The sequence below is a fragment of the Rhynchophorus ferrugineus genome, unplaced genomic scaffold (assembly GCF_030347505.1).
Source record: "Rhynchophorus ferrugineus isolate W39M unplaced genomic scaffold, kcgeb_rfMv2 rfM5, whole genome shotgun sequence".
Lineage (NCBI taxonomy): Eukaryota > Metazoa > Arthropoda > Insecta > Coleoptera > Curculionidae > Rhynchophorus > Rhynchophorus ferrugineus.
Window position 1 is genome coordinate 24,217,081 of NW_027472584.1, and position 22,481 is coordinate 24,239,561.

At 33.0% G+C, this 22,481-nt stretch overlaps 3 protein-coding genes across 3 annotated transcripts in view; all 3 read left to right on the forward strand.

Moving 5' to 3' along the window:
- Positions 1–22,481, forward strand: part of LOC143197535 (lachesin) — a 543,053-nt gene that overhangs the window by 243,200 nt on the left and 277,372 nt on the right. The window lies entirely within an intron of this gene.
- Positions 485–1,081, forward strand: LOC143197702 (uncharacterized). The gene is made up of 2 exons (XM_076406330.1): positions 485–574; positions 632–1,081. The coding sequence occupies exons 1-2, from the start codon at positions 492–494 to the stop codon at positions 1,047–1,049; spliced, it is 501 nt and encodes a 166-aa protein (XP_076262445.1). The 5' UTR covers positions 485–491; the 3' UTR covers positions 1,050–1,081.
- On the forward strand, positions 9,394–10,610 carry LOC143197359 (uncharacterized). Its single transcript, XM_076405744.1, has 3 exons — positions 9,394–9,508; positions 9,564–9,872; positions 10,358–10,610. The coding sequence occupies exons 1-3, from the start codon at positions 9,411–9,413 to the stop codon at positions 10,608–10,610; spliced, it is 660 nt and encodes a 219-aa protein (XP_076261859.1). The 5' UTR covers positions 9,394–9,410.

Sequence of the window (22,481 nt, forward strand, 5' to 3'; positions counted from 1 at the left end):
AAAATGCATCAAACTCCAGCTCATCATTTTCGCGCTAAAAAATGCGCGCGAATATTTGTCATCATTTTACCCTAATAACCGAATCAATCTGTAAATTTAGTTTTGTGTGGTTGCTGTTTCACATTGTTGTCAGATGTCTACATAATTCCTCGAAACACTAGTGATGAGAATTAGAGCTCATATACAGGTAAATGTTGTAAATCAATATTTTAAGTTAATGTGGCAACATTGCGACGCGCAAACGTCATAATTTTATTTGATGTAAATTCGTTATTTTGTTAGATAGACTCCTATTACGTTTACTCTATAGCTTTTGTTTGCGATATTTCAACAATTTTAATATTTTCAAGATAATTCTTCGTCACTATCAAACGAATTTGTATCTATATTCAGAGCGTTGAGGTTAAAATCTGCCTTTTTGACGTTAAACAATCTAGGTAATTGTACTAAGAGTTTTTTGTGCTTTCTTTAACATCATGGATGCCTTTGTAATGGCCCAGGGGGAGTTGAGTAGAATGCCCCTTAAACAACTACATATCACTTTGAGAGAGACGACCAAGCTCATAAACTTGAAGTAAGTATACAGTGTTATAACTCGTAAGAGAGTTTCTAACCTAAAAAAATATTGTAGTCAGTTTGTGATGCCTTTTGAATCTGTGAGCGATATGATAAGATACAGGGAAATGATCTACAAGGAGTTGCATATGAGGAAGTTTCGTTGGTGTTTGCAAGAAATGTGTATGGATAGAATTGTAGATTCTATACCGGAAGATCTTTCCTGCTTTATTATGGACATTGGAGATAGTATTCTACAAGTTAACGAAAACTGCGGCGAAACTGCACTTGATGACGAACACAATGTGGAGATACAAGAGTTCTCTCGTCTCTATAATATTAACAATGAAGCGGATTCGTTCCCAAACTGGGAGTTTTCAAGTTTTGATATGGATATGTCACTGGATGATTACTTTGATGATATTAACAGTGTGCTAGGAATTGAACCCACCTTGGTAATAACGCTTAATATAGATGTCATAGATTTACAGTAAAACCATTCAAAAACAAAATTTAACCTTGTTTAAAAATATTTATGCCAAAGTTTTGTATTAATATTTATCAGTAAATAACAAACTTACTATTTGTCACAATTATCATTTCCTGAAATTTGTAAAGTATCTTTTCAATCTAATAATTCATTTCACAACCGTCAATGGGTTGTCATGGTTATGTATAATTTTATGGACTGTCTGTTGAACGTTGTACCTAGATGTGTGTAGTATAAAAAAATGCTTTCAAAATGCTTGAAGGTACATTCCATAAATTTAAATACTTACCCTGTTTAGTATCTGACGGAGGCTTGGAAGTCACTTTCCAGCTTTTGGAAAGATTAGTGGAACAGGATTAAATATACTTTATCTGTAAATTCACTCCTTGATTATATTTCTGTTAAAACTTTAGCAAAACTGTGCTCCCCAATGATGACGATGATGATAACCGTGCTGTTACTTAACCAATTTTATTTCAATATTTCAGCAATTAGTAGGTAGTAATAAAGACTGAATAATGTTAGTATCTTTAGTTTCTTATTATATTTAATAGGTGCTATGTTGTTTATGATGGTAAATTTTGTTAATATCATCATTATTTTAATAAAGTTTTAATATTTTCATGTCTGTTTTATTATTTAATTAATATTTATTTATTATAAATGCGTAATGTTGATGTTGTAGAACTATGGTTACTCTATATAAGTTCTTGCTAAGAATCCATTACCGAGGAGCAAATTCCTCTAGCATACGTTCTTTCGTAATGTCAATGTTACCGTTCTACGGTTACTCTATATAAAACAAGAGATTTATATATTTTTATATATATTTTATATAACTATAAATATATCATTTGTTATTGTTCAAATCTTCAGAACTGGGATATTTAAAGCGCAATTAATTGCTTACTAATAAGTTACACGCTACGCGACTGTTTGTCTAGCGTTGTTCTGATTTTTGTGATCAGAATTGATGAACATTTTGTGATTTTGCGTGAATAGTGACATATTTGGTTCATCTAGACAAACTGAGTTTGAAATAGAAATACTAAGACTAGAATGGCAATTGAACTACCGAGAATGAGATTTTTAAAAAAAAAAACGTGAACCCTTAATTAATTAACAGCTTGGTAATTCCGAGGCTAACAGATTTTTCAGTATTGGAGAAATGGGTGGTTTACTGGACGATTTTAATTGTTATAGTGACTTTGGACAAAGGGAGTAGCAATTGCAATTTCTCCGTGTGTATTACCAGTTGGAGGACAATGCTGCTCGAGTTTTAATCAACACTAAATTAAAAGGTCGTTCATTGTCGTGGTTTCATTCGTAGCCAGCTCATTTAACGATGTCACTAAGTTACTGAAAGCCATGTGACAAATGTTTAAACATCGTCCATGTAAATTGTTAAGGAGAAAAGGATTCGAGAGCAGAATGTGGAAGACCAGTGAATGATTTACTGACTATTATCACGACAATATAATAGTTGGATATCCGGTGTCAGCTGAAGAAGAAGAGATGACCGATTATATTTTTAATGGCGTTCCGGACAAACAGCTACGAGATCAAACTTGTATAGACTTATTGGAAGCGTTCGAAAACATCACCCTGCGTTGTAAGAGGCCAAGTGGTGATTAACATAATGTGAATAGTGCGAATGAGAATAATTTGAACAAAATTGCGTTGCCTGGATATATTTTAAAGGAGTGTAAAAAATCTAAGAGGTATTTTGGTGTGTGCTTCACATATTTCGGTGATCAGATGAAGGAACGTGGAGGAGGTCAAGAAGGCGATAGTGATTCGTGGAAGGAATCACAACCTGCAACATCAACCAATTTACTACAGGTTGATCAGAACTTAGCATAATTGATTCTTATAAGCTATGAGGTCACTGGTAAGGCTGATCAGACTTACAAGATCGCTTAGCTTAATTTACGAAATTTTTGTTTTTTGTTTTGAAATTTACGATATATATTCACGATCACCGATTTGTCAAGAAAATAAGGGATGTTGCCGTATAAATCGCCGTTACCCGTAACCCTTAGAAATTATTGGGATTTTTTCGGCAACGGCATCGACTTCAGCCCATCATTTCATCATATCATTGGAAAAATATCGATGGTAATTTAAAATTTGATATTGTACCTAACCGTGTTTTCTCTTTTAGTGTTGGGAATTCCATAATTCTGTAAAATCCTTTTGTCTCTTGGGGAATACCGTACTATTTACAAAGACCAATTCAGATTGTTGTTATCGCTAATTGTTCTGATATAGGATGGATGTTCACAGATATAATATATGGTGACTTAATCGTATCAATATCACCGATCAACCTATTGCCATCTGGCAAAATCGCGATGATAAAACTCATATTGATTCAGAGCATTCGGAAAATAATTTCTTTAATCACACGATATCTTCGAGTATCGAAAATTTAGAAGTAAGATTCTGTTACCTTTTATTGTAGACTGCATCGTTCTGTTAGAAATAATTACGAACGGTTATTAACAGTTCTTGGTTACTGTTACCGTATTATTGGGATTTTTTAGACATGAATTGAAGTGGAAAATATCGATGTTAATTTAAAATTTAATATTGTACCTAAGCATACCATGGCTTTTATCGCTTTGCTGGGGTTTAATTTTTTGACGCAACCCTTCATCACAATCACACTAGGAGACCGCGTGCGTAATTGTTTCTAATGAAATCACTGACAGATTTTCAGCAATTGTGTATTTCGGACCTAATATGGGATCATTGGAACCCGTGGATAATTTTCATGTTAATTCCAATGTTCATAAACCGGTTGTTGAATATCCCAAGTGTCCGAATTTAGTTTATTTACGCCTTAAATGTTCTGAATGTAGTGTTAATTACGAGGGAACTCGACCTACAAGCCAGAATATTGTGGTATATATGGTATATGTGAGAATTCAGGATGGACACGTGGTAAAATGATAGAAACTAACGGGATTATTTATGGTTTATTTGAGTGATTGACAATTTACAGTTGACGACATGGCTACTTGAGAGAGCCTGAAGAAGAAGAGACCGTTTAAATCTATGTCGGGGTTTTGATAAATCCAGCACTATCGTTGGGTCCTCCATTGAGGGCGGGACTTGGGTGTTTTCTCTTTTAGTGTTAGGAATTTCACAATTCTGTAAAATCCTTTTGTCTCTTGGGGAATACCGTACTATTTACAAAGACCAATTCAGATTGTTGTTATCGCTAATTGTTCTGATGTAGGATGGATGCTCACAGTTATAATATATGGTGACTTAATCGTATCAATATCACCGATCAAACTATTACCATCTGGCAAAATCGTGATGATAAAACTCATTTTGATTCAGAGCATTCGGAAAATAATTTCTTTAATCACACGATATCTTCGAGTATCGAAAATTTAGAAGTAAGATTCTGTTACCTTTAATTGTAGACTGCATCGTTCTGTTAGAAATAATTACGAACGATTATTAACAGTTCTTGGTTCCTGTTACCGTATTATTGGGATTTTTTAGGCATGAATTGAAGTGGAAAATATCGATGTTAATTTAAAATTTAATATTGTACCTAAGCATACCATGGCTTTTATCGCTTTGCTGGGGTTCAATTTTTTGACGCAACCCTTCATCACAATCACACTAAGAGACCGCGTGCGTAATTGTTTCTAATGAAATCACTGGCAGATTTTCAGCGATTGTGTATTTCAGACCTAATATGGGATCATTGGAACCCGTGGATAATTTTCATGTTAATTCCAATGTTCATAAACCGGTTGTTGAAGATCCCAAGTGTCCGAATTTAGTTTATTTACGCCTTGAGTGTTCTGAATGTAGTGTTAATTACGAGGGAACTCGACCTACAGGCCAGAATATTGTGGTATATATGGTATATGTGAGAATTCAGGATGGACACGTGGTAAAATGATAGAAACTAACGGGATTATTTATGGTTTATTTGAGTGATTGACAATTTACAGTTGACGACATGGCTACTTGAGAGAGCCTGAAGAAGAAGAGACCGTTTAAATCTATGTCGGGGTTTTGATAAATCCAGCACTATCGTTGGGTCCTCCATTGAGGGCGGGACTTGGGTGTTTTCTCTTTTAGTGTTAGGAATTTCACAATTCTGTAAAATCCTTTTGTCTCTTGGGGAATACCGTACTATTTACAAAGACCAATTCAGATTGTTGTTATCGCTAATTGTTCTGATGTAGGATGGATGCTCACAGTTATAATATATGGTGACTTAATCGTATCAATATCACCGATCAAACTATTACCATCTGGCAAAATCGTGATGATAAAACTCATTTTGATTCAGAGCATTCGGAAAATAATTTCTTTAATCACACGATATCTTCGAGTATCGAAAATTTAGAAGTAAGATTCTGTTACCTTTAATTGTAGACTGCATCGTTCTGTTAGAAATAATTACGAACGATTATTAACAGTTCTTGGTTCCTGTTACCGTATTATTGGGATTTTTTAGGCATGAATTGAAGTGGAAAATATCGATGTTAATTTAAAATTTAATATTGTACCTAAGCATACCATGGCTTTTATCGCTTTGCTGGGGTTCAATTTTTTGACGCAACCCTTCATCACAATCACACTAGGAGACCGCGTGCGTAATTGTTTCTAATGAAATCACTGGCAGATTTTCAGCGATTGTGTATTTCAGACCTAATATGGGATCATTGGAACCCGTGGATAATTTTCATGTTAATTCCAATGTTCATAAACCGGTTGTTGAAGATCCCAAGTGTCCGAATTTAGTTTATTTACGCCTTGAGTGTTCTGAATGTAGTGTTAATTACGAGGGAACTCGACCTACAGGCCAGAATATTGTGGTATATATGGTATATGTGAGAATTCAGGATGGACACGTGGTAAAATGATAGAAACTAACGGGATTATTTATGGTTTATTTGAGTGATTGACAATTTACAGTTGACGACATGGCTACTTGAGAGAGCCTGAAGAAGAAGAGACCGTTTAAATCTATGTCGGGGTTTTGATAAATCCAGCACTATCGTTGGGTCCTCCATTGAGGGCGGGACTTGGGTGTTTTCTCTTTTAGTGTTAGGAATTTCACAATTCTGTAAAATCCTTTTGTCTCTTGGGGAATACCGTACTATTTACAAAGACCAATTCAGATTGTTGTTATCGCTAATTGTTCTGATGTAGGATGGATGCTCACAGTTATAATATATGGTGACTTAATCGTATCAATATCACCGATCAAACTATTACCATCTGGCAAAATCGTGATGATAAAACTCATATTGATTCAGAGCATTCGGAAAATAATTTCTTTAATCACACGATATCTTCGAGTATCGAAAATTTAGAAGTAAGATTCTGTTACCTTTAATTGTAGACTGCATCGTTCTGTTAGAAATAATTACGAACGATTATTAACAGTTCTTGGTTACTGTTACCGTATTATTGGGATTTTTTAGACATGAATTGAAGTGGAAAATATCGATGTTAATGTAAAATTTAATATTGTACCTAAGCATACCATGGCTTTTATCGCTTTGCTGGGGTTCAATTTTTTGATGCAACCCTTCATAACAATCACACTAGGAGACCGCGTGCGTAATTGTTTCTAATGAAATCACTGACAGATTTTCAGCAACTGGAGACGAAATAGATTATGGATATCGGACCTAATATGGGATCATTGGAACCCGTGGATAATTTTCATGTTAATTCCAATGTTCATAAACCGGTTGTTGAAGATCCCAAGTGTTCGCATTTAGTTTATTTACGCCTTAAATGTTCTGAATGTAGTGTTAATTACGAGGGAACTCGACCTACAGGCCAGAATATTGTGGTATATATGATATATGTGAGAATTGAGGATGGACACGTGGTAAAATGATAGAAAATAACGGGATTATTTATGGTTTATTTGAGTAATTGACAACTTACAGTTGACGACATGGCTACTTGAGGGAGCCTGAAGAAGAAGAGACCGTTTAAATCTATGTCGGGGTTTTGATAAATCCAGCACTATCGTTGGGTCCTCCATTGAGGGCGGGACTTGGGTGTTTTCTCTTTTAGTGTTAGGAATTTCACAATTCTGTAAAACCCTTTTGTCTCTTGGGGAATACCGTACTATTTACAAAGACCAATTCAGATTGTTGTTATCGCTAATTGTTCTGATAAAGGATGGATGCTCACAGATATAATATATGGTGACTTAATCGTATCAATATCACCGATCAAAATTATTGCCATCTGGCAAAATCGCGATGATAAAACTCATATTGATTCAGAGCATCCGGAAAATAATTTCTTTAATCACACCATATCTTCGAGTATCGAAAATTTAGAAGTAAGATTATGTTACCTTTAATTGTAGACTGCATCGTTCTGTTAGAAATAATTACGAACGGTTATTAACAGTTCTTGGTTACTGTTACCGTATTATTGGGATTTTTTAGACATGAATTGAAGTGGAAAATATCGATGTTAATGTAAAATTTAATATTGTACCTAAGCATACCATGGCTTTTATCGCTTTGCTGGGGTTCAATTTTTTGATGCAACCCTTCATAACAATCATACTAGGAGACCGCGTGCGTAATTGTTTCTAATGAAATCACTGGCAGATTTTCAGCAATTGTGTATTTCGGACCTAATATGGGATCATTGGAACCCGTGGATAATTTTCATGTTAATTATAATGTTCATAAACCGGTTGTTGAATATCCCAAGTGTCCGAATTTAGTTTATTTACGCCTTGAGTGTTCTGAATGTAGTGTTAATTACGAGGGAACTCGACCTACAGGCCAGAATATTGTGGTATATATGGTATATGTGAAAATTTAGGATGGACACGTGGTAAAGTGATAGAAAATAACGGGATTATTTATGGTTTATTTGAGTGATTGACAATTTACAGTTGACGACATGGCTACTTGAGGGAGCCTGAAGAAGAAGAGACCGTTTAAATCTATGTCGGGGTTTTGATAAATCCAGTACTATCGTTGGGTCCTCCATTGAGGGCGGGACTTGGGTGTTTTCTCTTTTTGTGTTAGGAATTTTACAATTCTGTAAAATCCTTTTGTCTCTTGGGAAATACCGTACTATTTACAAAGACCAATTCAGATTGTTTTTATCGCTAATTGTTCTGATGTAGGATGGATGCTCACAGATACAATATATGGTGACTCAATCGTATCAATATCACCGATCAAATTATTGCCATCTGGCAAAATCGTTATAATAAAACTCATATTGCCTCAGAGCATCCGGAATATAATTTCTTTAATCACACGATATCTTTGGATAACCAAAATGTAGAAGTAAGATTCTGATACCTTTAATTGTAGACTATATCGTTCCGTTGGAAATAATTACGAATGGTTATTAAGAGTTGTTGGTTACTGTTACCGTATTAACCAAAATTATGAAACATTATCCGTATAATTCGGCCAAATTAAAAGAGTGCTGAAATATTTTACTGCTCTTTATTGATTTTACACCAAACCTCGACGTATTATCAATAATTTTTGGTAGCTGTTGGTATGTCATACAGAAATGACCAGGTGGAACGTTGCAAAAATATTATACTGCCAAAGATTGCAAAACCTCTCCACGTGCCGAAAAATGGTGATCGAGTTCTGGAAAATGTCCCGCAAATCAAAGAATACTCCAAGTCTCATGTTATTCGCATTAGATCAATCATTTATTATTTTAATAAATTGACTCTAGTAGAACATTTTGGAAAAGTGCAAAATCTTGATCAACTTTGGAAAGAGACTTTGTTGTTGGTTGTTTGATACCTTTCACAATTTATCGCCTTCAAGATATATAATATAACCGATCTATAGTCCTAATAATAAAACGGCATAGATGACATCGTATATACTCCCCAATGTATTTAATAAAAATATAAAACTTATTTTAAACCCTTAGCGAAATTTAATATCTCATTTTATCCTAAGAGACCGAATCAGTCTCTAAAATTAGTTTTGTGTAGCTACTGGTGGACATTGTTGTCAAATCTCTTCATAATTACAGGTTACAAACGTTGTAAATCAACATTAATAGTTAATGTGGCAACATTGTGACATCCTGACGCCATAATTTTAGATGACGTAAATGCGTTCTTTTATGGGATATACTCTATTCTGCGAATTACTCTATAAATAATTATTGAATCCTATTAGGTTAACTTTATAGCTTTATTTTGTAATATTTCAAAAATATTAATTATTTTCGAAATAATTCTTCTTCACTATCAAACCAATTTGTATCTATATTCAGAGTATTAAGGTTAAAATCAGCCTTTTTGGTCGTTAAACGGTCCAGGTAGTTGTACTAAAATTATCTTATTCTCTTTAACACCATGAGTATCTTTGAAATGGTTGAGAAAGTGTTGAGTGACATGCCCCTTGAAGTACTACACAATACTTTGAAAGAGACGAACGAGCTAATAAGCTTGAAGTAAGTATACAGTTTTATAATTCGTGTGAGAGTTTCTAACCTAAAAAAATTGTAGTCAGACGATGATGCCTTTCGTAACCATGGCTGAAATGGAGAGATATAGGGACATGACTTACAAGGAGTTGCATAAGAGGAAGTTTCGTTGGTGTTTGCAAGAAATATATTTGGGTAAATCTGCCGATTCCATACCGACAGAAACTTCATTTGATGACGAAGACAATGTGCAAGTGCAAGCAAACTCTAGTCTCGATAACACTAACAACGTAGTAGATCCGTCTCCAAACTCAGAGCATTTAAGTTCTGATGACGACATGCCACTGGATAATTCTGATGAAAATAACAACGTGTTCGAAGTTGAACCGATGTGATTTGTCAAAATTTTGTATTAATGTTTCATAAATAAAATAACAAACTTATTATGTGTCGTGTATTATTATATACTGAATTAAAAAAAAATCAATCCAATGACTCATTTCATAAACGGCAATTGGTTGTCATGGTGCCGCATACTTTTATGAATTGTCTTTTGATGTGTGTAATATAAAAAAGCTCTCAAAATGCTTGAATATACTTTCCGTAAAATTAAATATTCTTCGTATTTAGTATCTAAAAAAGGTTTGGAAGAAACTCTCGAACGTTTTGAAATATTACGAGCTAAGGAGTAAATATACAACTTTATCGGTAAAATCACTATTTTTTATATTTGTATTAATATTTTAACAAAACAGTGCTTACGATTTAACAACACATATGAAATAATTGCTTTTCGCGAATTTATTACGAAAGAATTACACCAAAGGAAATTTCTATATGTTTGTGGGATATCATAACCAATGTTTCCGTTATCAGCGGTACCCGTAGCAGTGATGATTCAATAGATAGCGATAATCATGAAAATACCAATGAATCACCCCAGTCTCAAGCGTGTATTCAGAATGTAACTATTGAAGGACCATCTAATACTACCGAGTCGTCGATTGAAGTTATTGAAGAAGATATTGCTTATTTATTGGAGATAGATGTCAATTTCTTCGACGACGATAATGGTGACGATGATGATAATAATTACAACAATGCTAACAATTATCAGGTTGTTGCTTAACCAATTTTATTTCAATATTTTAGGTATTAGTAGGTAGTAATAAAGCCTGAATAATGTTCATATCTTTAGTTTCTAATTATAATTAATACGAGTTATGTTGTTTATGATGGTCAATATTGTTAATATCCTCCTAATTTTAATAAAGTTTAATCAGTTTTTGTAGTTGTTCATCGTATTTGATTCTGTAAATTGAATTCTGTTTGTTCGTGTTTTAATTTTGGCACAATTACTGTGCTGTTTGTTAATGTAACTTATTGTAAGTCTAAATATATCAGTTGATATTGTTGCTGATTATTTGGCAGCTTTCCCAATTTATCGTTTGCAAATCTTCAATCAAAAAAGATATTTAAAGTACAGTTATTAATAAGTTACGTGTTATGCGATTGGCTGTGAATTGTTGTTCTGGTGTTTGTGACAGAATTGTTGGACATTCTGTAGTTTTACGTAAATTGTGGCATTAGGTGTACGAAGAAATAGAAGAAACGAACTTTGTTGCATATCCGTTGGGTTTATTTTCTTCTATGTCATCTTAGTTTTAAATTAGTTTTAAAAAGTTACGTGTTATGCGATTGGCTGTGAATTGTTGTTCTGGTGTTTGTGACAGAATTGTTGGACATTCTGTAGTTTTACGTAAATTGTGGCATTAGGTGTACGAAGAAATAGAAGAAACGAACGTTGTTGCATATCCGTTGGGTTTATTTTCTTCTATGTCATCTTAGTTTTAAATTGATTGAAGACGTCTTCACAGGAACTCATAGTAACGGAAATGAAGGAACTTTTAAGGGCGTAAATTTGACAGTGAATGGCAAAATAGCAGAATTTTTTGAACGATTGGTGAAAATATCGGAAAATATTTGACTGACCTACGAGTAATATCAAGAGGAAGTATTTGTTTCATCTAGATAAACTGAGTTTGAAATAGAAATACTAAGATGAGAACGGGAATTGAACTAACGAGAACGAGAATTTCGTCAAAGAAAACGAGAATCCTTAATTAATTAACAGCTTGGTAAATCTGAGATTAAAAGATATTTCAGTATTTTAAATTTGGTCAATTTACTGGGTGATTTTAATTGTTAGAGTGACTTTGGGTAATGGAAGCAGCAAGTGCAATTTCTCCGTGCATATTACCAGTTGGAGGATAATGCTGCTCGAGTTTTGATCAACACTAAATTGAAAGGTCGTTCATTGCCGCGGTTTCATTCGAAGCTAGCTCATTTAACGATGTCAGTCACTAAATTACTGGAAGCAATGCAAAGCAGGAGAAAAGTGTTCGAGAGCAAAATGTGGAAAACCAGCGAACGATTTACTGATTATAATCACGACAAGGTAATATTTGGATATCAGTTGCCAGCTGAAGAAGAAGAGATGATCGATTATATTGTTAACGGCATTTCGGACGAACAGCTACGAGATCAAGCTTGTGTAGACTTATTGGAAGCGTTCGAAGCCAAGTATTGATGAACATAATGTGAATAGCGCGACTGGTAATAATTTGAACAAAACTTCGGCGCCTGGATATCTTTTAACGGAAATCTTTAAAATATATGAAATATTTTGGTGGCCAGGTGAAAAAACGTGAAGGAGCTCAAGAAGGTGATAGTTATTGGCGAAAGGAACCACAACCTTCAACATCAACTAACTTACTCTAGGGTGATCACGACTTTCTTGATTCCAATTTCTTTGACGACGATAATGACGATGATGATGATTAATACGTAGTGGTAAGGCCTGAATAACTGTTCTTGTTTTTAGTTTCTAATTATAATTAATACCAGTTATGGCGTTATGAAGTTATGTTGTAAATATTTTTAATATCATCATAATTTTTAATATTTTCATTGTAATTGTATCTCGTTGTAATTAAGTTTCTTAAAAAATTCTGTTAAAATCTGTCAGATTATATGGTTTGGCTTAGAGATACATCAAATACAGTCTTTAGATACTAAAGTGGAAGTGTTTCTATTGTACCTTACACTATATGTTTTTTTATGATTTTATTTTATAGTTAGTGGTTTTGTTTGATCTTTCTCAATATATCTCGAGCCTTCGACAGGGTGTGGCACATTCGACTTCATGTTAGATTTTAAAAGCTTTTGCCCCATACGCACATTCAACTACTCAAATCATACTTCACAGACAGACATTTTATTGTGAAACAGGGTGGCGAATACACTGACTTCCACCCAGTGTATGCAGGTATTCCGCAGGGTAGTGTTTTTGGTCCACTGTTATATCTCTCTTCGAAACCTCCAACTTCATCTTAACAAAGTCGAATTGTGTTTGGAAACATGGCGTATCAGAGCAAATGAGGCAAAATCTATCTATGTAATACTCACTCTTTGTAAAAGAAATAGTCCCTCAGTAAAAACAAATAATTATAAAGTCCCACAAACAGATAAACGTTAAATATATGGGAATGTATTTTGATTGACGTTTAACGTGGAAAAACATATAGTGACAAAAAGCAAGCAGCTTGAGCTAACTAAACCAAATGTATTGGCTGATAATGCGTAAATATAAATTATCGTTAAATAAAAAGATTTTGCTGTAATATACTTAGGTCCATTTAGACCTATGGTATTGAATAGTGGGGTACTACTAGCAAATATAATATATATATCCTCCAGGCGTTCCAGGATAAAGTGTTGCCAGTCATCCTCGATGCCCCATATTACGTCTCCAACAAACTAATTCAGCGCGATATCCCCTTAGAACCCATGATGAGTGTGATTCGAAATGTTAGTGCGAAGTACTCTGAAAGACTATTAGTGCATCCCAATGAACTTGTAAACTGCCATACGAACTGATTCACGGACACATAGAGTGAGATATAATAATCTCTATAATAAGTTAGAATAGCCTTTAGATTAAGGTAGGATAGCGGTTAGAATAAGTTAGATTGGTAACTAGAATAAGATTAAGAATAAGTTTGTACAGCAGATCACTTACTGAAGATATTACATTACTTATTGCCCACGGCTGGAAAATTCGCGGGAAACTCGTTTGAATTTCGAACAATCGTTCGTCAATGAGATGCGAATATAATTTGAAAATCAGTATGACGTTGATTTTAATGCTTCCATCAATCTTGAAAAGGACTAGGACGACGACACTTCCTATTTTGAATTCTTACACTAACATCTAGGTGATCAGGTACTTGGGATGAGCTCTCGTTTCTCTAGTTTTCTCTGTGTGGTTCCTAGATATGAATCTCTCATATTTGTAAGCCTGGTGTTTCCATGCCTAAATAAAATATACATGTTTTTGGTCGATACCCTCAGTCGAAAATCTGATGCCCGAAATGTAGTACTACTCGTAATCAGTGGATCCAACAACAACGTATTGATCGATAATTTAACGGTCTTCTCGACCTCCCACTATGAATTGATGATGATGGCGAACTAATAAAAAACATTTTATGCGATTCTACAATCTTAGACAAGTTCCATGGGGTTGGTCACAAATTTTGAGAAATAAAATTGCCTAAACATTTATTGAAGAGAACATTCCTATATTGTTTCTTGTTCGTCATTTATTCGCTGAGGCTGTAACGATATATATAATCTATACGATGTGTAATCATTACAATAAAACAGCCGATGCACATCATATATAATGCCAAATTATTTTTTTAATGAAAAATAAATTTTAAAATGGGAGAATCGGATTTTTTTTCGGGATTTCTTTTCGGCATTTTTTTCCTTCACAGTTTACCCTTGTTAAAAGTAGATAGAATGCCGTCTGAAGCTCTCGGGCCATGTAAAAGAGTCAGTCTGTAAAATAAGATTTTTTTTACTGGTGGTTACTCTTGTCAAGTATATATATAATTCTTCAAAATATTATTGACAATAATTGGAGGTTAAAACCGGCAACCATGTAAGGGTAAGAATTTTGATGCCTAATGCGGCAACATTGCCTAGAACATAATCAGAATTAAGGCGGGAAAAGGGTTGTCATAGTTACGCATAATTTTAGGAATTGTCAGTTAAGCGTTGTCTTGAGATCTGTATAGTGTTTAGAAAAAGTTTTCAAAATGCTTGAATGTACATTCTGTAAAATTCTATACTTTACGGATGTAATACCTAAAAAAGGTTTGGAAGAAACTCTGGAACGTCTGGAACGAATACTAGCTCAGAAGTAAACATACAACTTTATCGATAAATTCACTCTTTAATTATATTTGTATTAATATTTTAGTAAAACAGTGCCCCCATTTAACAACATAGATGAAATAATTGCTTTTCGCGAATTGATTTGCTTAAAGTTACACCAGAGGAAATTCATACGTTGTTTGTGGGATATCATGATCAATGTTCCCTTTATCGGTGATACCGATAGCAGTGATTATTCAACAGATAGCGATGCTCCTGAATCTTCTAATGAACCACCCCAGCCCCAACCGTGGGTCCAGAATGTAACCATTGAACGATCTGGTACCGAGTCGTCGATTGAAGTTATTCAAGAAGACATTGCATTTTTGTTGGAGAGAGATGCCAATTTCTTCGACGACGACAGTGATGGTGATGATGACGGCAATAATAACGACAATGCCAACAATGACCAGCCTGTTGCTTAACCAATTTTATTTCAACATTTTAGCAATTACTATGTAGTAGTAGGGCCTGAATAAATGTTCTTGTTTTTAGTTTCTAATTATAATTTATACGAGTTATGTTGTTTATGATGGTAAATATTGTTGATATGATCATAATTTTATATATACGATGTGTAATTATTACAATAAAACAGCCGATACACATCATATATGATGTCAACTTTTTTTTTATGAAAAATAAAATTTAAAATGAGAGAATCGGATTTTTTTTGGGATTTCTTTTCGGAATTTTTTTCCTTTGCAGTTTACCCTTGTTAAAAGCATATAGAATGCCGTCTGAGGCTCTCGGGCCATGTAAAAGAATCAGTCTGTAAAATAAGATTTGTTTTTTTACTGGTGATTATTCTTGTCAAGTATATATATAATTCTTCAAAATATTAGTGACCATAACTGGACATTAAAACCGGCAACGTTGCAAGGGTAAGAATTTTGATGCCTAACGCGGCGACGTTGCCAAGAACATAATAGGAATTAAGGCGGCAAAATCGTAAATAGCGGATTTATGTTAACACGATCCAAAAAACAAAAGTTAATAGGTTGTCATGGTTACGCATAATTTTATGAATTGTCAGTTAAGCGTTGTCTTGAGATCTATATAGAATTTAGAAAAAAATTTCAAAATGCTTGTATTTACGTTCCGTAAAATTCAATACTTTCCGGATATAATACCTAAAAAAGGTTTGGAAGAAACTCTGGAACGTCTGGAACGAATACTAGCTCAGAAGTAAACTTACAACTTTATCGGAAAATTCACTCTTTAATTATATTTGTATTAATATTTTAGCAAAACAGTGCCCCCATTTAACAACACAGATGAAATAATTGCTTTTCGCGAATTTATTTGGAAAGAATTACACCAGAGGAAATTCAGATATTGTCTGTGGGATATCATAACCAATGTTCCCATTATCGGCGATACCGATAGCAGTGACTATTCAACAGATAGCGATACTCCTGAATCTTCTAATGAACCACCCCAGCCCCAACCGTGGGTCCAGAATGTAACCATTGAACGATCTAGTACCGAGTCGTCGATTGAAGTTATTCAAGAAGATATTGCATTTTTGTTGGAGAGAGATGCCAATTTCTTCGACGACGACAGTGATGGTGATGATGACGGCAATAATAACGACAATGCCAACAATGACCAGCCTGTTGCTTAACCAATTTTATTTCAACATTTTAGCAATTACTATGTAGTAGTAGGGCCTGAATAAATGTTCTTGTTTTTAGTTTCTAATTATAATTTATACGAGTTATGTTGTTTATGATGGTAAATATTGTTGATATCATCATAATTTTATATATACGATGTGTAATTATTACAATAAAACAGCCGATACACATCATATATGATGTCAACTTTTTTTTTATGAAAAATAAAATTTAAAATGAGAGAATCGGATTTTTTTTGGGATTTCTTTTCGGAATTTTTTTCCTTTGCAGTTTACCCTTGTTAAAAGCATATAGAATGCCGTCTGAGGCTCTCGGGCCATGTAAAAGAATCAGTCTGTAAAATAAGATTTGTTTTTTTACTGGTGATTATTCTTGTCAAGTATATATATAATTCTTCAAAATATTAGTGACCATAATTGGACATTAAAACCGGCAACGTTGCAAGGGTAAGAATTTTGATGCCTAACGCGGCAACGTTGCCAAGAACATAATAGGAATTAAGGCGGCAAAATCGTAAATAGCGGATTTATGTTAACACGATCCAAAAAACAAAAGTTAATAGGTTGTCATGGTTACGCATAATTTTATGAATTGTCAGTTAAGCGTTGTCTTGAGATCTATATAGAATTTAGAAAAAAATTTCAAAATGCTTGTATTTACGTTCCGTAAAATTCAATACTTTCCGGATATAATACCTAAAAAAGGTTTGGAAGAAACTCTGGAACGTCTGGAACGAATACTAGCTCAGAAGTAAACTTACAACTTTATCGGAAAATTCACTCTTTAATTATATTTGTATTAATATTTTAGCAAAACAGTGCCCCCATTTAACAACACAGATGAAATAATTGCTTTTCGCGAATTTATTTGGAAAGAATTACACCAGAGGAAATTCAGATATTGTCTGTGGGATATCATAACCAATGTTCCCATTATCGGCGATACCGATAGCAGTGACTATTCAACAGATAGCGATACTCCTGAATCTTCTAATGAACCACCCCAGCCCCAACCGTGGGTCCAGAATGTAACCATTGAACGATCTAGTACCGAGTCGTCGATTGAAGTTATTCAAGAAGATATTGCATTTTTGTTGGAGAGAGATGCCAATTTCTTCGACGACGACAGTGATGGTGATGATGACGGCAATAATAACGACAATGCCAACAATGACCAGCCTGTTGCTTAACCAATTTTATTTCAACATTTTAGCAATTACTATGTAGTAGTAGGGCCTGAATAAATGTTCTTGTTTTTAGTTTCTAATTATAATTTATACGAGTTATGTTGTTTATGATGGTAAATATTGTTGATGTCATCATAATTTTATATATACGATGTGTAATTATTACAATAAAACAGCCGATACACATCATATATGATGTCAACTTTTTTTTTATGAAAAATAAAATTTAAAATGAGAGAATCGGATTTTTTTTGGGATTTCTTTTCGGAATTTTTTTCCTTTGCAGTTTACCCTTGTTAAAAGCATATAGAATGCCGTCTGAGGCTCTCGGGCCATGTAAAAGAATCAGTCTGTAAAATAAGATTTGTTTTTTTACTGGTGATTATTCTTGTCAAGTATATATATAATTCTTCAAAATATTAGTGACCATAATTGGACATTAAAACCGGCAACGTTGCAAGGGTAAGAATTTTGATGCCTAACGCGGCAACGTTGCCAAGAACATAATAGGAATTAAGGCGGCAAAATCGTAAATAGCGGATTTATGTTAACACGATCCAAAAAACAAAAGTTAATAGGTTGTCATGGTTACGCATAATTTTATGAATTGTCAGTTAAGCGTTGTCTTGAGATCTATATAGAATTTAGAAAAAAATTTCAAAATGCTTGTATTTACGTTCCGTAAAATTCAATACTTTCCGGATATAATACCTAAAAAAGGTTTGGAAGAAACTCTGGAACGTCTGGAACGAATACTAGCTCAGAAGTAAACTTACAACTTTATCGGAAAATTCACTCTTTAATTATATTTGTATTAATATTTTAGCAAAACAGTGCCCCCATTTAACAACACAGATGAAATTATTGCTTTTCGCGAATTTATTTGGAAAGAATTACACCAGAGGAAATTCAGATACTGTTTGTGGGATATCATAACCAATGTTCCCATTATCGGCGATACCGATAGCAGTGATTATTCAACAGATAGCGATACTCCTGAATCTTCTAATGAACCACCCCAGCCCCAACCGTGGGTCCAGAATGTAACCATTGAACGATCTAGTACCGAGTCGTCGATTGAAGTTATTCAAGAAGATATTGCATTTTTGTTGGAGAGAGATGCCAATTTCTTCGACGACGACAATGATGGTGATGATGACGGCAACAATAACGACAATGCCAACAATGACCAGGCTGTTGCTTAACCGATTTTATTTCAACATTTCAGCAATTACTATGTAGTACTAGGGCCTGCATATATGTTCTTGTTATTAGTTTCTAATCATAATTAATACGAGTTATATTGTTTATCATGGTCAATATTGTTAATATCATCATAATTTTAATAAAGTTTTAATATTTTCATGAGTATTTTATTATTTAATTAATATATATTTATTATAAATGCCAAAAGTGTGGATTTAAAATAAATGATGCTAAAACAGTTTCCTGTAATTATGTCGATGTGTAGTCTCTGACAACCTTGTCAATTGTATGGTTCTAATTCTTTGCTGCGGCTATTTTAATTAAATTTCGGTCAAAAAAACAGTGAAATAAAATGGATTCAATATTTAAATATGTTGAATATCAATTACGCTTTACTCCGATCAATGTTTTGACTCAGTTATGCATCTGCATAAATAATTTGATTGCTTCGAAGTAAGTACATTGGCTCTTGTCGACAGTCTTCAATTTATTTTAATTTATATTCTTCGTTTTAGCCGTACAGAGTTTCCTTTCGCGTCTATTGAAGATCTCAAAGCCTATATAGGATTAGTTTGGAAGGAATTACACAGACGGAAATTTCGTTTTTGTATTCAAGAGCTACAACGTCCGAACTATTATCATATCATCCATAACGCTGTTCCGCTTGTGACCAGGGAATTTCAGGACGATCCTAACGTCACAGTCCCACCGGCATGGACCCCTGAAAATGTATCAAATTCTAGCTCATCGGTAACTCTCTCGTCATATTCCGAAGCAGAATTGCTAAAGCGCGATATTGATGCTGTTGAGCAATGGCTGCTCCATATAAAACAGGAAGTCTGGCTAAAAAGATCCATCGAAAAGGCGATGACACATTTCAATCAATTCAGGAGGCAGATGGTCGTAGAATGGTTAGAAGATTTCGATAAATATGAACAGGAATATTCAGAATCGGATGAAATGGATGAATAACTGACGTTTCCAGAATGTTTTCCAGCTGTCCCAGCTGACGAAGTATTTTTTAAAAATTTTAATTGCGTTCTATGTAAAAAGTGCGAAATGTGTTTATTGAATAAAGTGTTTTGATTGAGTTTGTTTAATTTATTTATATATTAATTAATACATAAATATTAATAGATACTAGGAACGATTAAAAGCAGAAATTACCACAGCTGATGGGTCATATGATGATTTAGGTTATTTCTCTCATATTCTTCTTAAATTATTTTTAATGAAACCAAAATTATGTTAAGCCGAATTTTAAGATAACCTCTTTCGTTTTGACGTTTTCGCTAGTCGTCAGAGTTTTGTTCTGTTCTGGATTTATTTTTATAAAATATAGTTTAAATTCGAGTTTAAACGTTCCAATAATTGAGAGGTCATGGAGGATACTCTTTGGAAAGAGTTACAATTGCAACTTGGTAGGGCCTCTGTTAGTGTACTGAATGAAGCATTGTTATATTTTAATAACCTTATGCAACGAAGGTAAGTTACCTAATTAGATATATATTATTACTTTGCTTATTAATCGAAATACTTATTTTAGTGAGCCTGAACCACCATTCACTTCTTTAGATGATTTAGTAATTTACAGACAAATGCTTTGGATGGAGTTGCATAAAAGAAAGTTCAATCCGTGTCTTGACGAGATTCGTCGATCTGTACCTGAACATAATGCTATAGACGAGCCCCAAGTACCAACTATAAGAATGGTTACAATCACTATTGTAGATCCCGTTCCCGATCCTTTTAACAGTACTAATGATGCCAATGAAGGATCGACCAACCAAGCTTCTAATGATAAAAGTTCAACTATATCCTTATCAATATCGGAATCAGAGATACCCGAATCCAAAATCGATATTGACAAAATGCTGTTGTACATGAAGTTTGATTACAATCTAGAAAAAATATCTGCCCATAGAGCAATGGTTCGTTTCAACCGAACCAGAAGACAAATGGTGGAAGAATGGCTGTTGAACTTTGAAAATTTTGTGCAGGAAATACCTCCTCCACCACCACAAAGGAAACGCTCAAAAAGTTGTTCATTTTGAATCAGTAGTTGTATGATTTTTCTTATACTGTTTTTTATCTTTCGAGTTTATCATTTTTTTTTCTTGCAAATTTGTAAATTAGCAAGTTCAAGCACAACCTTCTAATGAAGGAAAGTTAACCATATCCTTATCTCTATCCAAATTAACAAGACAACACCATTCTAAAATTAGTATTTTTGGACATCTTTCGATTTTTTTTTATAAAAATGCTTTCAAACTTTTATATATCTTTCCCTACAATATTCTAATTTTTATTATCTATATGTAACCGAGCTTATGAGTTGAGTTTTTCCTTACATAATTTATAAATAAAGCAAGTTATCTAACATCTATATCTGGAAAAGCATAACACAATGCAAAATGTTATAAAAAGCTTTTAAATTCGTTCGATGTTATTTTTAATAATTATTTTTTAAAAGATTTTATATTTTTTCGTAAAATACTATTTTTAAACGTCTATATATAATTCAGTTTATGTTTTTTTGTTACAAATTTTATAAATGAAGAAAGATTCTAATGCTGTAAACTCAACCATATCCTTATCTATATCTGAAAAATCATAACACAATCCAAAATTTTGTAATTTTTCAAATTCGTTTGATATATTTTTTATAGTTATGCTCTAAAAGATTTTATTTTTTTATATAAAATACTATTTTTTATTATCTATATATAATTGTGTTCATATTATTTTTTGTTACAAGTTTTATAAATAAAGCATCCTTCTAATGCTGGAAACTCAACCATATCCTTATCTATATCTGAAAAATCATAACACAATCCAAAATTTTGTAATTTTTCAAATTCGTTTGATATATTTTTTATAGTTATGCTCTAAAAGATTTTATTTTTCTATATAAAATACTATTTTTTATTATCTATATATAATTGTGATCATATTATTTTTTGTTACAAGTTTTATAAATAAAGCATCCTTCTAATGCTGGAAACTCAACCATATCCTTATCTATATCTGAAAAATCATAACACAATCCAAAATTTTGTAATTTTTCAAATTCGTTTGATATATTTTTTATAGTTATGCTCTAAAAGATTTTATTTTTTTATATAAAATACTATTTTTTATTATCTATATATAATTGTGTTCATATTATTTTTTGTTACAAGTTTTATAAATAAAGCATCCTTCTAATGCTGGAAACTCAACCATATCCTTATCTATATCTGAAAAATCATAACACAATCCAAAATTTTGTAATTTTTCAAATTCGTTTGATATATTTTTTATAGTTATGCTCTAAAAGATTTTATTTTTTTATATAAAATACTATTTTTTATTATCTATATATAATTGTGTTCATATTATTTTTTGTTACAAGTTTTATAAATAAAGCATCCTTCTAATGCTGGAAACTCAACCATATCCTTATCTATATCTGAAAAATCATAACACAATCCAAAATTTTGTAATTTTTCAAATTCGTTTGATATATTTTTTTATAGTTATGCTCTAAAAGATTTTATTTTTTTATATAAAATACTATTTTTTATTATCTATATATAATTGTGTTCATATTATTTTTTGTTACAAGTTTTTTAAATAAAGCATCCTTCTAATGCTGGAAACTCAACCATATCCTTATCTATATCTGAAAAATCATAACACAATC

What these genes read in the sequence shown, in the direction of transcription:
- LOC143197359 (XM_076405744.1), top strand. Translation starts at nt 9,411, where the DNA reads ATGAGTATCTTTGAAATGGTTGAGAAAGTGTTGAGTGACATGCCCCTT. An exon ending in AACGAGCTAATAAGCTTGAA is followed by an intron (nt 9,509 to 9,563) that starts GTAAGTATACAG and finishes AAAAAATTGTAG; the next exon opens with TCAGACGATGATGCCTTTCG. An exon ending in GTGTTCGAAGTTGAACCGAT is followed by an intron (nt 9,873 to 10,357) that starts GTGATTTGTCAA and finishes TTCCGTTATCAG; the next exon opens with CGGTACCCGTAGCAGTGATG.
- LOC143197702 (XM_076406330.1), top strand. Translation starts at nt 492, where the DNA reads ATGGCCCAGGGGGAGTTGAGTAGAATGCCCCTTAAACAACTACATATC. An exon ending in ACCAAGCTCATAAACTTGAA is followed by an intron (nt 575 to 631) that starts GTAAGTATACAG and finishes AAAATATTGTAG; the next exon opens with TCAGTTTGTGATGCCTTTTG.